This window comes from Canis aureus, chromosome 16, assembly GCF_053574225.1.
Source record: "Canis aureus isolate CA01 chromosome 16, VMU_Caureus_v.1.0, whole genome shotgun sequence".
NCBI lineage: Eukaryota > Metazoa > Chordata > Mammalia > Carnivora > Canidae > Canis > Canis aureus.
In genome coordinates, this window is record NC_135626.1 from 3,304,640 (window position 1) to 3,321,222 (window position 16,583).

At 38.3% G+C, this 16,583-nt stretch overlaps 1 protein-coding gene across 7 annotated transcripts in view; it reads left to right on the top strand.

Annotated features, from left to right (window-relative positions):
* Positions 1-16,583, top strand: part of GAPVD1 (GTPase activating protein and VPS9 domains 1) — an 84,206-nt gene that overhangs the window by 35,990 nt on the left and 31,633 nt on the right. For 2 of the 7 annotated variants that reach the window (XM_077850667.1, XM_077850670.1), the window contains exons 3-9: positions 800-1,643; positions 4,593-4,679; positions 6,070-6,204; positions 6,350-6,539; positions 8,927-9,007; positions 10,714-10,874; positions 14,973-15,102. In XM_077850667.1, coding sequence (XP_077706793.1) covers positions 800-1,643; positions 4,593-4,679; positions 6,070-6,204; positions 6,350-6,539; positions 8,927-9,007; positions 10,714-10,874; positions 14,973-15,102 — 1,628 coding nt within the window. The remainder of the gene's footprint in view (positions 1-799; positions 1,644-4,592; positions 4,680-6,069; positions 6,205-6,349; positions 6,540-8,926; positions 9,008-10,713; positions 10,875-14,972; positions 15,103-16,583) is intronic. The other 5 variants (XM_077850669.1, XM_077850672.1, XM_077850671.1 and 2 more) reach the window with 3 other exon arrangements.

A 16,583-nucleotide genomic window follows, 5' to 3' on the forward strand; every position in this document is an offset into this window, starting at 1 on the left:
CCAAGAAACAGTTTTTACCTCTAAGAAGAGTGGTGCTGGGATCCCTGGGTGGCGCAGCGGTTTGGCGCCTGCCTTTGGCCCAGGGCACGATCCTGGAGACCCGGGATCGAATCCCACATTGGGCTCCCGGTGCATGGAGCCTGCTTCTCCCTCTGCCTGTGTCTCTGCCTCTCTCTCTCTGTGTGACTATCATAAATAAATAAAAATTTAAAAAAAAAAAAAAAAAAATAAGAAGAGTGGTGCTGAAGTATAATGTTGAGAAAAGGAGCCAGACACAGAAAAGTATATACTGTATGATTTCATTTATGTGAAGCTGAAAAAAAGGACTGATCTTTGATGATAGAAATCAGAATAATGGTTATTTTTTTATACTTTTCGTTGAACCTGATTTACTGTGAGGAATTTGTCCTCCTTTGTACTTTTTGGTTTTGCCTTTTTTTTTTTTTTTTTCTCTTTTTTAAGATTTTATTTATTTATTCATGAGAGACAGAGAGAGAGAGGCAGAGACACAGGCAGAGGGAGAAGCAGGCTCCATGCAGGGAGCCTGACGTGGGACTTGATCCCAGGTCTCCAGGATCACGCCCTGGGCTGAAGGTGGCACTAAACTGCGGGCCACTGGGGCTGCCAGGTTTTGCCTTTCTTTACACATTCAGATGTTGGTGGGCTGAAAGATTTGAGGAGTTTGGAGTGATCTCATTGCTAGGACTATAATCAATCTACATTTCCATGTTTCAGTGGAATGTATGTATTATATTATTGTTATTGATTTTATTGTTTTGCTTGTTTGCTCATTTTTTAGTGCTGAAGCTTCCCCTGCTGAATGTTGTCAGCATGCCAAGATTTTGGAAGATACACAGTTTGTTGATGGATATAAGCAATTGGGATTTCAGGAGACTGCTTATGGAGAATTCTTGAGTCGGTTAAGGGAAAATCCTCGTCTTATTGCTTCCTCTTTGGTTGCTGGGGAGAAACTTAATCAGGAGAACACACAAAATGTTATTTACACAGTTTTTACCTCCCTCTATGGCAACTGTATTATGCAAGAAGATGAAAGCTACCTCCTTCAGGTTTTGAGATACTTGATTGAATTTGAACTTAAAGAAAGTGACAACCCCAGGCGACTTTTGAGGAGAGGAACTTGTGCCTTCAGCATCTTATTTAAACTTTTTTCTGAAGGACTGTTTTCTGCCAAACTTTTCCTCACAGCCACTTTACATGAGCCAATTATGCAACTGCTTGTTGAAGATGAAGATCACCTGGAAACAGATCCAAACAAGCTAATTGATAGGTTTTCCCCATTACAACAGGAAAAACTTTTCGGAGAGAAAGGCTCAGATAGATTCAGGCAAAAGGTTCAAGAGATGGTGGATTCCAATGAGGCCAAACTGGTGGCTTTGGTGAACAAATTTATTGGTTATCTCAAACAGAATACATATTGCTTTCCACATAGTTTGAGGTGGATTGTGTCACAGATGTACAAAACCCTCTCCTGTGTAGATAGACTGGAAGTTGGGGAGGTCAGGGCAATGTGTACTGATCTCCTATTGGCCTGCTTCATTTGTCCTGCAGTTGTCAATCCAGAACAGTATGGAATAATTTCTGATGCTCCTATTAATGAGGTGGCAAGATTTAATCTGATGCAGGTATGCTTTTGCTATTATCATTAGTGTGGCATTCAGTTGAAAATCAGTTGAGTGGGTAGTGGGGTGGGAACAGAAAATCTGACAATGTGTATGTATTTTTACTATTCTGTTTCCTCATACTGGCTTTTAAATATTTGCTTCTTAAGAAATAAAAGCAGTTACCGGGCACCTGGATGGCTCAGCCAGTTGAGCGTCCCACTCTTGGTTTCAGGTCTGATCATGATCTCAGGGTTGTGAGATTGAGCCCTGCGTTGGGCTCCAGGGTCTGGCTCCAGGCTCAGCAGGGAGTCTCCTTGAATTTCTCTCCTTTTGCTCCCTCCCTGCTTGTGGATGTGTACACACACACTCTCTGAAATAAATAAATCTTTAAAAAAAAAAAAAAAAAAAAAGGAAATAAAAGCAGTTAAATTGGGATTTAAAAATATTGTAGTCATAAAATATTTTGTTAGTTTTTTCCCTCAAAGATCTATTTATTTATTTAGGAGAGAGGGAGAGCATGTAGCGAGGGGGAGGAACAGGGAGAGAAAATCTTTTTTTTTTTTTTTTTTTTTAAGGGAGAGAAATTCTTGAGCAGACTCCCTGCTGAGTGGAGATTCCCACCATGGGGCTCCATCCCAATGTGGGGCTTGATCCCAGGACTCTGTGATCATGACCTGAGCCAAAATCAAGTGCTAATGAATGTTCATATTTTGCTGCAGAAATGTGAATACATTTGATTATAGGATACCACTCTTAATACTGGCTGTGTTACATGTATGCACTAATCAACCTTTCTAAAACCTTCAGATTTTGAAATCTGAAACTCTTCTGGACCTCAGACTTTTAGAAAGAGGAGTTTTGGATTTGTATTAGCATTTTCTCCCCCTTAATCATCTGAACTACTGAAGTCATGTTATTTCTTTTTTTCTTTTTAGAGAGGAGGAGGGGGTGAGGGGCGGCGAGAGAATGAGAGATAGAATCCCAGACAGGCGCTACACCCATTGCAGAGCCTGATTGATGTAGGGCTTGATCTCACGACCCTGAGATCATGACATGAGCTGAAATCAAGAGTCAGATGCTTAACTGACTGAGCCACCTGGGCATTCTCATGTTATTATTTCTTAAAGGAAGTTTTTAATCATATCCTATCCCCCAGAAATACTGTAAAGAAGAAACTGAATTTATTTGGAATATAATATATCTTAGGATGATTTTTTTTTAATGATAAGCTTTTTGAATTTAAGATTATTTATTTATTTGAAAGTGAGAGCATGCACCAGTGGAGAGGGACAGAGGGAGAAGCAGACTCCTTGCTGGGCAGGGAGCCTGACTCGGAGCTTGATCCCAGGCCTTTGGGATCATGATCTGAGCCGAAGGCAGACACTTAACCAACTGAGCCACCCAGGTGCCCCAAGGTTTTTTTTTCATGGTCAATTATATTATTTATTATTTTTTAAATATTTAATTTATTTAGTCATGAGAGACACAGAGAAAGAGAGAGGCAGAGACACAGGCAGAGGGAGAAGCTGGCTCCATGCAGGGAGTCCTATGTAGGACTCGATCCCGGGTCTCCAGGATCACACCCTGGGCTGAAGGCGGCACTAAACCACTGAGCCACCCAGGCTGCCCCGGTCAATTATATTATGTTGTTGTGTTTAGCAATTAACTATATAAAACTTCCCAAAATGAAATTTAAAGATTTTTATTGTCTGTGCAACATTAAATTTATTCTTAAGATAGTTGTAGGTTTTTATTTTTGTCATTTCAATAGAGATTGAATCACTTATTTTCAAAATGAGTAAAAATATCTGGGAATTGTCCCAGATATTAAGATGATACTAATATAATATTAGCTTGCTCCAGAATGTCTTTAAAGATAGTAGATTAGAGTCGCCTAGGTGGCTCAGTCAGTAAGTGTCCGATTCTTGATTTTGGCTCAGGTTATGATGTCGGGTTCATGAGATTGAGCCCTGAGTTGGGCTCCGTGTTTAACAGAATGTCTGCCTGAGATTCTCTCTCTCTCTCTGTCCCTCCCCTCTCCTCTGAGATAAATAAATAAATTTTTTTTAAAAGATTTTATTTATTTATTCATGACAGACACAGAGGGAGAGAGAGGCAGAGACACAGGCAGAGGGAGAAGCAGGCTCCATGCAGGGAGCCTGACGTAGGAGTCGATCCCGGGTCTCCAGGATCACACCCCGGGCCGAAGGCAGAGCTAAACCACTGGGCCACCAGGGCTGCCCAACAAATAAATCTTTAAAAAAAAAAATAGAGTAGATTAACAGTCCTCTTTTACAAGTAAGGAATTTGCTCTGTGAATTAATAAATTAACATTTACTTTCCAAGCAGCTCTGTTCTGTAGGATTTCTTAAATCAAAAAAAAAAAAAAATTCTACTTTGAGTATTCTGTGAACTATAAAGGGAAAAGTACTTAGTATTAACTTGAAGTAGTTTGAATCAAGTTTTGCAAATTTTAAAATTTCTAGATGTATGAAAAGTAGAATATCAGAAACAAAGGTGTTATATTTTTGTTTTATATTGTCAATATAATGTTAAAGTAAAATTTTCTACTTATTGTCTTGAACTCCTAATCTAAATATAGTAAAAGCTGATGTAGAGAAGATAAGCATTTAATTTGGGATCCTGGGATCCCTGGGTGGCTCAGCGGTTTTGGTGCCTGCCTTCAGCCCAGGGTGCGATCCTGTGGTCCCGGGATTAAGTCCCGTGTCGGGCTCCCTCTGCCTGTGTCTCTGCCTCTCTCTCTCTCTCTCTGTCTATCATAAATAAATAAATAAATAAATAAATAAATAAATAAATCTTAAAAAAATAATAATTTGGGATCCTACTTTGCATGCCTGGTCAGATAGTATGAATATTATTATGAAACAAAATTTTAGCCTCGAATGGAAGTAGAGAAGAATTTATAAGTATCTATAGCCTGTGTCTCTGTACGACTGCTTTGGGTTGCAGGTTGGCCGCCTTTTGCAGCAGTTGGCAATGACTGGCTCAGAAGAGGGAGATCCCCGGACAAAAAGCAGCCTTGGAAAATTTGACAAAGTAAGAATGAATATTATCTCATGTGAAATGCCATTTATAGAAAATTTTGCCAAAGCATTAGTGAACTTAACTATGGTCTTTATTAAATCTTGTTTTTTATTAAAAATAAATGGTCTTTTCAATGATCCTTGGTATATACAGAGAGAATACAGTGTTGGATCAGCAGCATTTAAAGGAAGATCTCACTAAAGATGACTAGTTCTCACTTATTGAAGTGTTGAGGGTTGCTATTGTAATGAGAGCCAAAGAGCTATTAAGATTATTTTATTTTATTATTTATTTTATTTCAGAAAGTTTAAGGCACCTGGCTGGTTCAGTTGGTAGAGTATGGGACTCTTGATCTTGGGGTTGGAGTTTCAGCCCCATGTTGGATATAGAGATGACTTCAAAGATTTTATTTATTTATTATTTAGTTATTTTTGAGATAGACGGTGTGCATGTGCAAACAGAGGAGGAGCAGAGGGAGAGGGAGGGGCAAAGACTCTCAAGCAGTGTCCATGTTAAGCATGGACCTCTACGTGGGGCTCTCTCCCAAGACCCTGAGATCCTGACCATAGCAGAAACAAAGGGTCTGATTGATGCTCAACCAAATGAGCCACCGATGCTCCCTGAGTATAGAGATTATTTAAATGAAAAACAAAAAACCTAAATAGGACGGCTCAGTTGGGTCAGTGTCCAACTCTTGGTTTCTTCTTGCATCATGATCTCAGGATCCTGAGATTGGTTCGGGTCAGTGGGGAGTCTGCTTTAGATTCTATCCCTGTCCCTCTTCCTCTCTCCTTCCCCAATAATTGCATGTTTGTGTACACACATACAATCTCTCTAAAATGGGTGAATCAATCTTTACAAATAAATAGTTTAATTTTTTAAGCCACTAAAGGAAAACAGTGATAATTGTATAATTTTAAGTGTATTTCATAGATATGTTCTATGGCATCGTTCAGTTAAAATTTCCTATTTGAATAGGCTGTACAATTCAACCTTACTTAAAATTCAGAGGTAATCCAGTGAAATTCCACTTCCACTTCTGATCTCTAACCTTTATTTCCTCCCCAAAAGGTTGTTGGTGTTCTCAATCTTTCATGTTTTCTTTGAGAGATCTATATGTATACAAGCAAATTCTTACATATGTTTTCCCAGTTACCCCCATCCCTCCCTTTTCACAAGTGGTAGAGTAGTGTGCACTGTTCTGTGTCATGTTTGTTTCACATACCAGAATTTCATGGAGACAATTCTATGTCAGTTCATAAAGAGTTTAATTTTTTTCAATGTTAGGTTTAATATAATTTTCAAAGGAAAACTTTTTGGATGCTTGTCCACCTTAATTAGAAATTTTTTCCCCTTATTTTAAAGAGAAAATATTTCACTGTGATCTTTTTCTGTTTAACAGAGCTGTGTTGCTGCTTTTCTTGATGTTGTGATTGGGGGCCGTGCAGTGGAGACCCCTCCAATGTCCTCCGTTAATCTTCTGGAAGGATTGAGCAGGACTGTGGTTTATATAACCTATAGTCAGCTTATTACTCTGGTAATGGCTTTATTCTTTAATAGGTTTTTCTCAAAAGTAATTTATCTAAGCATGGGCAGAGTCATAGATGAGTACATTGTGTGAGAAATATATATTGTGTTTGAAAAATTGATCTCACTAGCTAATGGCCTTTTACTTTTGCCAGGTGAATTTTATGAAGAGTGTGATGTCTGGAGATCAACTAAGAGAAGATAGGATGGCTCTTGACAATTTATTGGCAAACCTGCCCCAGGCAAAGCCAGGAAAAAGCAGCAGCTTGGAAATGACTCCCTATAATACTCCTCAGCTGTCTCCGGCAACCACTCCAGCAAATAAAAAGAATCGATTGCCTATAGGTAAAGAGCATTTCTCATATTCAAGCTTTCCCTTAAATTTAGTATTTTTTTTTATTGGCTTTTATTACTGCTCAGTGTTTTGGAATATGGTTTTAAATAATTTGGGAAAGCTTTCTCTTTGTGTTTACTGATACTAATGCAATTTTTATTTATTTTGTTTTTTTTTCTAATGCAATTTTTAAAAATTGCACCAATTAGTTAAGGTTTGTGAGACATGCTTTTCATAATTAAATTGAGATCATGCCACCTACAGTATACTTTGTATATTTTAGTAACTTTTTTGGGGAAAATTTGGAAATATCAGTATTTGAATTAGGTAGCCCTGTCCTTTCTTCCAAGTTTTAAATAATATAATAAAATAATAACTTAGAGGGTTCTATCAGTAAAGTTGAATATATACTTACTATTTTCCATTATTATTATTATTAATCTTTCATTAAGTGAGCTAAGGTATCTTTGTTGTTTTATAAAAATTAAGGTTTCATTTTATTTTGTCAAGTTTATCTAAAAATTGAGTCTAAGTTTCATTCACTTTTTTTTTTTTTTTTTTTTTTAAGATTTTGTTTATATGACCAGAGAGAGAGCCCACAAGCAGGGGAGCAGCAGAGGGAGAGGGAGAGGAAGGCTCTTTGCTGAGCCGGGAGCCTGATGCAGGGCTTGATCCCAGGACTCTGGGATCATGACCTGAGCTGAAGGCAGACGCTTAACTGACTGAACCACCCAGGCACCCCTAAGTTTTATTCACATACTAAACATCTATTATCTATATGCGTACACACACGTACAAATTGAGCATTACCATGTACTCTGTACCAGAATCTGGATGAGCACTTTATAGATGTTGTTTCATTTAATTCATGCAAAAAAATCCATGTAAAAAGAGTAGGTATATCACTATCCTGCATGGGAGGCAGGCACTGTGTTAGACATTGGGGATACAAAGACCATTAGGATGTGCCGCTACTGTGCTGATTGCTAATAGTCTAGTTGGGGAGAAAAAGAGGAAACCAGTTGCCTTCATTATATTGTGTCTGATGGAAATAAGCATGCATGGAGGCTTGTGGGGCACCTATGTTGGGCAGGTGATGATGGTGTCAGGAGAAGATCATACTTTCTCTTTGAAGGATGAATGGGAGTTAGACAAAGTAGATAAGAGAGAGGGAAAGAGTGTTTAAGCCAAGAAGCGGTGTTTTAGTGTCAGTGACAATTAGTGAAAATGAATAGTTACTTTATTTTATACATTTTGAAGAATAGGATTTCATTTTTAAACTTCTATGAGCCAATTTGTTAAGAACTGACAGTTTCTTAAATTGATCTATCTTAGATTTAATGTAATATGGAATAATATCAACAAGAATATGACATCATATTCTTCAAGTCTTTGGCTTTCATCATCCCAAAATATCAATTATCAGAATTAAAAATAGAAAAACGAAGTTTGGCACACAGTGATTTCTTTTTTTAGATTTATTTATTTATTGGAGAGAGAAAGGAGGATGAGAGCGCACAAGTGGGGCAGGGGGCATAGGGAGAGGGAAAGAAGCAGACTTTCCACTGAGTGCAGAGCCTGATGTGTGATCAGTCTCACAACCTTGAGATTGTGACCTGAGTCGAAATCAAGAGTTGGGCACTTAAGGGCACCTGAGTGGCTCAGCTGGTTAAGCACCTGCCTTTAGCTCAGGTCACAATCTCAGAGTCCTGGGATCGAGCCCCGTATTGTGCTCCCTACTTAGGGTGGAGTCTGCTTCTCCTTCTGCCCTCTCCCCTCACTTGCTCATATGCTCGCTCTCTCTCGAATAAATAAATCAAAATCTTAAAAAAAAAAAAAAAATGGAGTTGGGTGCTTAACCAGCTAAGTAAGCCACTGGTGACCCAACATGGAGTGATTTTTTTTTTTTTTAAGATTTTATTTATTTGAGAGAGAGCGCGTGCAATCAAGAGCAGGAAGGAGGAGCAGCAGGAAAGGAACAAGCAGACTCCTCGCTGATCAGGGAGCCCAACGTGGGGCTTAATCCCAGGACTCTGAGATCATGACCTGAGCTGAAGGCAGGCACTTAGCCAACTGAGCCACCCAGGTGCCCCAATACTCAGTGATTTTTAATCTTACAGCCTATTTGCACTTTTTTAACATGAAGGAATAAATGATTTTTGGTAAATCAGAGATTTTTTTCCCTCTGTCATTCACTCCTGTACATTAGTTCTTGCATTTCTTGTCATCCAGAAGTATCATTAAATGGGGTATAATGGAAAGTAAATTTCAAATATTTGCCCAATATTACTTTGTTTAGTCATATGGCCTGGTCATTGAATTTATTTTGTATTTTTAAAAAATGTGTCCATTATTCAGAGGATTGATTTTCTTTCTATTTAATGCTTTCGCAACCCAGGACAACAGTTAGCAGCCATCACTGCCTGGGATTCCTCAGCCACAAATCTTACTGCTCATATTACTCTAGTAACCCCATTTGGTGCGTAATAGGCTGTTCTTCCTCCTCTGACATAACTTTCATTTAAGAAACAGTATATGAAAGTGTGCTCCATGTGCATGTTGCTTTTGCTTTATGTAAATTGCTACATAGATTTTGATTACTTGCATTTTTATAAATTATAAAATTTGTTGCCTAAGATTCATGTAGTTCATAAAGTTGAAATTCACAGTTCAGTAGAAGACAGTGATGAAGGTCAGCAAATAAAGATGTGAGAGTGAACCTGTGTTCGACTTTTGGGAATTGATGTATGCTCTGAATTTTGAAAGCCAGAGTGATTAATGAACAGATCTACAGCATTGTCTAAAGAAGACTCTTTATATATATTTTTAAGATTTATTTATTTGCTTGAGAGAGAGTGAGCATGCGAGGAGTGGGGCAGAGGGAGAAGGAGAGGAAGAGAATCTTGGGCAGATTCCTGTTGAGTGTGGAGCTTGTGGGGCTTGATCCTACAACCCTGAGATTATGACCTGAGCTGAAACCAAGAAACCAAGAGTTAGAAGCTCACCTGACTGAGCCCCCAGGTGCCTCTAGAGGATTCTTTACATTTCTGTCTTCAAGTAGGTTAGCTTTCACTCAAAGTGAAGTTGACTTTTCTGTAGAGTGTTTTTGCTTTATGTTTGTACTTTTGATTATTTTGCACTAAAGTAGAATTTATATTTAGTATTCAGGTTGTGTTGAATTTTATTCCCCTCTGAAAGAAAATTGAAACTTGTTGCAGAAGACTTAAAATCTAGAGAAATTGTCAAACTATCTAAATCTTTCAGTATCTAAAAGTTCTTATGTGTAGAATGATAATTTTAGAAAAAAGTATTATTTATAAAAAGGGGGAAAAACCCCAAATAATTAGATTTTCATTCATTTAGAATGTTTCTATAAAGCAGAAGGGACACTTATATTCAAACATAGGGAAGTCTTTTTTCCTGCACCTTTAGAGGGAGATTAATACATTTCAGGAAAGTCAACATGTTTTCAAAAACTGATTCTGATTTTGTCAACAGTTGTCCAATTAGCATATATTACTTTATATGGCTATTGGATTTCTCTATGAAAATTTCTTTTTCTTTTCTTTTTTTTTTAAGATTTTATTTATTTATTCATGAGAGACCCAGAGAGAGAGAGAGAGGCAGAGACACAGGCAGAGGGAGAAGCAGGCTCCATGTAGAGAGCCTGATGCGGGACTCGATCCCAGGACCCCAGGATCACACCCTGGGCCGAAGGCAGGCGCCAAACTGCTGAGCCACCCCAGGCGTCCCTGTATGAAAATTTCTAATGCCTGTAAGTTCAGTTATTAGTATGGGAGACCTGTGGCAGTTAAATCATTTTATGGGAGAAATTGTTAAAGGTATCTTGATAAGGAATAAGGTAATGTTATTTTTGTCACCCTAAGTCTTAAATGGACAGATATGTTTGCTGTTATGCAGGTGTGCTTATCTGTGTGTGTCACTCCCTGTCAGGTGCACATAAGCCTGTTGTTTCTGACTATCTGTTTTGAAGGACAATCTGTGTTAGTCATCAGTAGAGTAACTGGGAAGATGTAGGAGTTTTTTAAAATTCACATTCTCACCACTTGTTTTTTTGTGCATGCGCAAATGTCCTACATTAATATAAAATACATTTTTGTATTTACTGTTTTCTTCATTTTATCTTGTTCTCTAAATTATCATATTTGAAAATTTTTTTATTAGCAACTCGGAGTAGAAGCCGCACCAATGTGCTAATGGACTTACATATGGAGCATGAAGGATCATCTCAAGAAACCATCCAGGAAGTACAGCCAGAAGAGGTGTTGGTCATTTCTTTAGGGACAGGTCCCCAGCTCACTCCAGGAATGATGTCAGAAAATGAGGTATGAATGTATTGTTACATTTAACTTACAGCCATTAATATTAAATAATTAGGTTCTTTTTTCCTAATTTATGGTCTCTTACTTCTGTAAGTCAGTATGTATTTAATGAGTACATTAAATGCCAAACTTCCTGTGAATAGTTCTGGGGACCTTTCACATTAATATATTGATATTAATAGTACAATAGAAAAAAAAATAGTATAATAGTTGGTGATTAAGTCTACACCAAAAATAATTTTCCTAATAGTATAGAAGAGATGGGAAGCCAGGAAATTATAGTATGAAAATTGAAAAGACTTTTCCAGTGACTTGTAGGAAATGTTTTTTGTTTCTTTTCTTTCTAATGGTATACTAGTGGTACTCCTGCTTTAAAGAGCCAGATATTCTTTAGAAATATTTTCTGTTCTATAGTTGGTTAGGAAGAAATGGAAGAGGATACTGAAAAGATAACTAAGAAAGTAAAATATTTTGAAGAAATGTGGTTGGGGTGTGGAAATCTCTTTTAAGATCTTTGTAAACAGAAGAGCTTGGGAGAGAGGCAAAGGGAATGAAGAAATCAAAAAGAAGCATCTTATATATTCAACAGTGACTGCTTATTACTCAAGAACACCTATTCCTGGGCAGCCCCGGTGGCTCAGCGGTTTAGCGCTGCCATCAGCCCAGGGTGTGATCCTGGAGACCTGGGATCGAGTCCTACATCAGGCTCCCTCCATGTCTCTGCCTCTCTCTCAATCTCTCTCTCTCTGTGTGCGTGTCTCTAATAAATAAATAAAATCTTTATTTTTTTAATTTAATTTAATTTAAAATTTTTAAAGATTTTATTTATTTATTTATGAGAGACACAGAGAGAGAAAGGCAGAGACACAGGCAGAGGGAGAAGCAGGCTCCACACAGGGAGTCTGATGTGGGGCTCGATCCTGGATCTCCAGGATCACGCCCTGGGCTGAAGGCAGCACTAAACTGCTGGGCCACCGGGGCTGCCCTAAATAAAATCTAAAAAAAACCAAAAAAACAAAAAAACAAAAACAAAAAAAAAACACCTATTCCTGAGGTGGGATGAAGGGGCCAGTTATAGTGGTCGATGAAGTGATTATAGTGATTAGTAAGACTGTGTTTTTTGTTTTTTTAAGATTTTAAAAATTTATTTATTGATAAACTGCTCAGTGCTAAACTGCTGAGCCACCCGGGCTTGCCCATAAGACTGTGTTTGGATCTGTGGCATGACCCTTAGGAAAGAGCTCTATCACACTCTAGAATTATCTTCATACACACACACAGATGAGCTGGCAAAAACTGTCAGAATCAACTTTTTAGGAACTCCTGAGATATAATAAAAAAACGTATAACATCTAGGGGAATGCTGAATGAGGAAAACAGTTGCTGAGTTTCAGTCAGGGAGCTCTGTGGCATTTTACCTTCCCCTGGTAACCTTCCCCCAGTTCCCAGCTCTGGCAGCCTTGAAGACAGCCCCTGGGTTCCTGTGCAGGGAAGTATCTTCAGTGTGGTGTAAGCCTCTTGTTTGCTGTTAATCTTATTCTCTAGGCCTTTACATAGATTTTTCCTAAAGATTTTTTGTACATTGCTCATTATGAGTTTAAAGATCCAAGTTATCTTAAAAATACAAAATGTAGGGGTGCCTGGGTGGCTTAGTCAAGTGTCTGCCTTTGGCTCAGGTCACGATCCCAGGGAACATGTGAGCCCCACATTGGGCTCCCTTGCTTATTAGCAGGGAGCCTGCTTCTCTCTCTCCCTCTGCCTGCCACTCCCCCTGCTTGTGTGCTTGCGTTTTCTATCTCTCTCTTTCCAGTAAGTAAACAAAATCTTAAAAAAAAAAAAAAACCCAAAATATAAAATTTTTATGTCTGCATTTAATTTCAAGCAAATTTAGGAAAATAATTCTTTAATTTATAAGGGGAGAGAGAGAGATCCCTGGGTGGCGCAGCGGTTTGGCGCCTGCCTTTGGCCCAGGGCGCAATCCTGGAGACCCGGGATCAAATCCCACATCGGGCTCCTGGTGCATGGAGCCTGCTTCTCCCTCTGCCTATGTCTCTGCCTCTCTCTCTCTCTCTCTTTCTCTCTCTCTCTGTGTGACTATCATAAAAAAATAAAAATAAAAAAAAAATAAAAATAAAAAATATAAGGGGAGAGAGATAAATTCTTTTTAAAAAGATTTTATTGAGAGGGAGAAAGCATGAGCAGTAGGGGGTGGGAGTGGGGAGAGGAGCACAGAGAGAGGGAGAAGCAGACTCCCCACTGAGCAAAGAACCTGATGCTGGGCTCGATCCCAGGACCCTGAGATCATGACCTGTGCCAAAAGCAGATGCTTAACTGATTGAGCCACTCAGGCACCCCAAAATAATTCTATCTTTAAATGGCTTTTTAAAAGTATCGCATGAATAAAGGTATAGAGCCTTTAAAAAACTTTATTTTACTCATTTATTATTTTATTTTATTTTATTTTTTAAATTTACTTATTTAAATGTAGGGCCAAAACAGCACATAGAAGGTTTTGGGTTTTTTAATTCTTTTTAAGTGAGGATACTATTCTTCCTTCATATTTTGCCAATAACCTAGGATCCTAGTGGCTGTGATTTTGAGTTCCACGTGTGCTTAAAACATGCTGTTTGACTTTCAGCAAAGCACTCAGTTCTTCATTAGGTTGGAGATACACGTTTACAGCTGAGTTATGAACCTCATGTGGAGGGATAAGAATTCTCTTTTTTGGAAGTCATCTAACAAATAGAAACTTTGTAAAAAGGCCATCAGCTCTAGGCTAGAGATGGCTGTGAAGTCACAATTCAGCTTCTGGTATGGACTTTTGTGGCTGTTGTCAAGGCAGGGTTCAAACTGGACTGTTTGAATTCTGATGCCTACAAAATAATTTGTTCTATGTTTTCTTCCTACTGAATTAGTTTATTAACTTTTTTTTAAAAAGATTTTATTTATTTATTCATGAGAAACACAGAGAGACACAGAGAGAGGCAGAGACACAGGCGGAGGGAGAAGCAGGCTCCACGCAGGGAGCCCGATGTGGGACTGGATCCTGTGACTACAGAATCATGCCCTGGGCCCAAGGCAGACTCTCAATCGCTGACCCACCCAGGGATACCAGTTTATTAACTTTTGGAAAAAAATGTACTGCAAATTTAATGTCCTTTTACCATGCAGATGCTTTTTGTGCATCTTTTTATGTAATCCTCAACAACTCCATGGCATGCCTACTATTACCATGATTCTTTTTTTTTTTAATTTTTTTTTTAAATTTATTTATGATAGGCACGCAGTGAGAGAGAGAGAGAGAGGCAGAGACACAGGCAGAGGGAGAGGCAGGCTCCATGCACCGGGAGCCAGATGTGGGATTGGATCCCGGGTCTCCAGGATCACGCCCTGGGCTAAAGGCAGGCGCCAAACGGCTGCGCCACCCAGGGATCCCACCATGATTCTTTTATAGATAAAGAAACTGGAGTTTAGAGAGCTTAAATCATTTACCCAAGATTACATAGTTGGCACATGGCAGAATCAGAAGGACCAGCCTGCTGATTCCAAAACCTTTTGATTCTTATGATCCTACCCACCACTCACTAATACCCGATTGTTCAGTTTCTCATCCTGAGATAAGATGATGGGAAGATCATCTGGGTGATGGATGATGGGAAGGCATAGGTTCACTTTTTTTTAACTCATCTACTTTTATTCTGGGGATACTTAAAAGCTTTATCAGAATCTCATAAATGGGTTTTTAGTTAAAAATGAGAATTTAAGAAGAACTTAAATAGGGGCAGCCCGGGTGGCTCAGCAGTTTAGTGCTGCCTGCAGCCCAGGGTGTGATCCTGGAGACCCGGGATCAAGTCCCACGTCAGACTCCCTGCATGGAGCCTGCTTCTCCCTCTGCTTGTGTCTCTGCCTCTCTCTCTGTGTGTCTCTCACGAATAAATAAATAAAATCTTTAAAATAAATTAAAAAAAAAAAAGAAGAAGAACTTAAATATCCATTTGCTGTGGTCTGTTTTCATATCAGTAACCTTTCAGTTCTGATAAACCGATGGCATTTTGTTTTTTATTACTTATCTATATATTTTTTTGGCATTTTATTTTTCAGGTCCTAAACATGCAACTTTCGGATGGAGGACAAGGAGATGTCCCTGTTGATGAAAACAAACTCCATGGTAAACCTGATAAAACCTTGCGCTTTTCCCTCTGCAGTGATAATCTGGAAGGAATATCCGAAGGTGAAGGGTTACTTCATTCAGAGTTGTGTGATTCAAGTAATACTTGTTTTGTGATCTTTAAAGGAGCCTTATAAATTATAATTATACTATCTGTTTTTCTCCCTAAGGAGAGTAATGAAGTTTTCCTCTAATGGTCTTGAACAGTTGGCTATAAAGATTGTTTCTGGAATAAATAAGATTGCAAGAAGAAAATTTAAAAGAAAAAGATTGCAAGAGACCTTTGATCATAGAAAATGGAAAAGATAACAGTCTTCATTGAGCCTTGAATAATGCCAAAATTTCTCTAGTATTAATGTATACCAAAGCTTATGGAGCTCCTTTAGAGGGATATGGTGCATGTCTAAATGGGAAAAAAATGGACTCACTAGTATTTCATGATATTGTGTATACATCTAATGTTCTGTATTTCTTTATTCACACACACCTTTATGAAGCAGGAAGATACAATGGAAATAGAAATAAAATTAGAAAATTAAAAGCATAGATTATGAAATGAGAATTTGTCATTTCATGTATGAGGACAAACATTTTAATGAAGAAAGTTCAGTTTACTATCATTTTAAACATAAAATGTAATAACTTCTTTTTTTTGAACTTTTTAGAACATAAGTAATGTATATTCTAGAAAATGCAGAAAAGAAACGGAATCATTTGTAATTTTACCATTCTTTTTTTTTTTTAAGTAGGCTCCACACTGGGTTCCAACATGGGATGCTTAACCTACTGAATCACCCAAGTGTTCCAGTGCTTTTAATACTACATCTGTACCTTAAAAATAGACATGCCCTTTAAATTAGCAATTGTGCTTCTAGGAATTTATCCTAGGAAACAATTCAAGGTCGCTTGTTGAAGGGCTTTTTTTTTTTTTTTAAGATTTTATTTATTTATTCATGAGAGATACAGAGAGAGAGGCAGAGACATAGGCAGAGGGAGAAACAGGCTCTCTGTGGGGAGCCCGATGCAGGACTCGATCCCAGGACCTAGGGATCAACACCTGAGCCAAAGGCAGATGCTCAACCACTGAGCCACCCAGGCGCCCTGAAGGGCTTTTTATAATGCTTGAAAAGTAGAAGCAATCTATGTTTAATCAAACAAGAATATTTAAATAAATTATGCCCATTTGAAGTTAAAGTAAAAAACCATTAATAACTCAGGTTATTTAAGAATGTTAAATTATAGAGGGAAATGTCACTGCTATATGGGTAAACAAAAAAGGGTTACAAAACAACATAAACCTAATATTTTTAAAGATTTATTTATTTATTTATGAGAGAGAGAGAGAGAGAGAGAGAGAGAGGCAGAGACACAGGCAGAGGGAGAAGCAGGCTCCATGCCGGGAGCCTGATGTGGGACCCGATCCCGGGACTCCAGGATTGCGCCCTGGGCCAAAGGCAGGCGCTAAACCGCCGAGCCACCCAGGGATCCCCTAAACCCAATTTTAATAAAAATAAACCAGAATACTGTTATCAGTAGAATGGTAG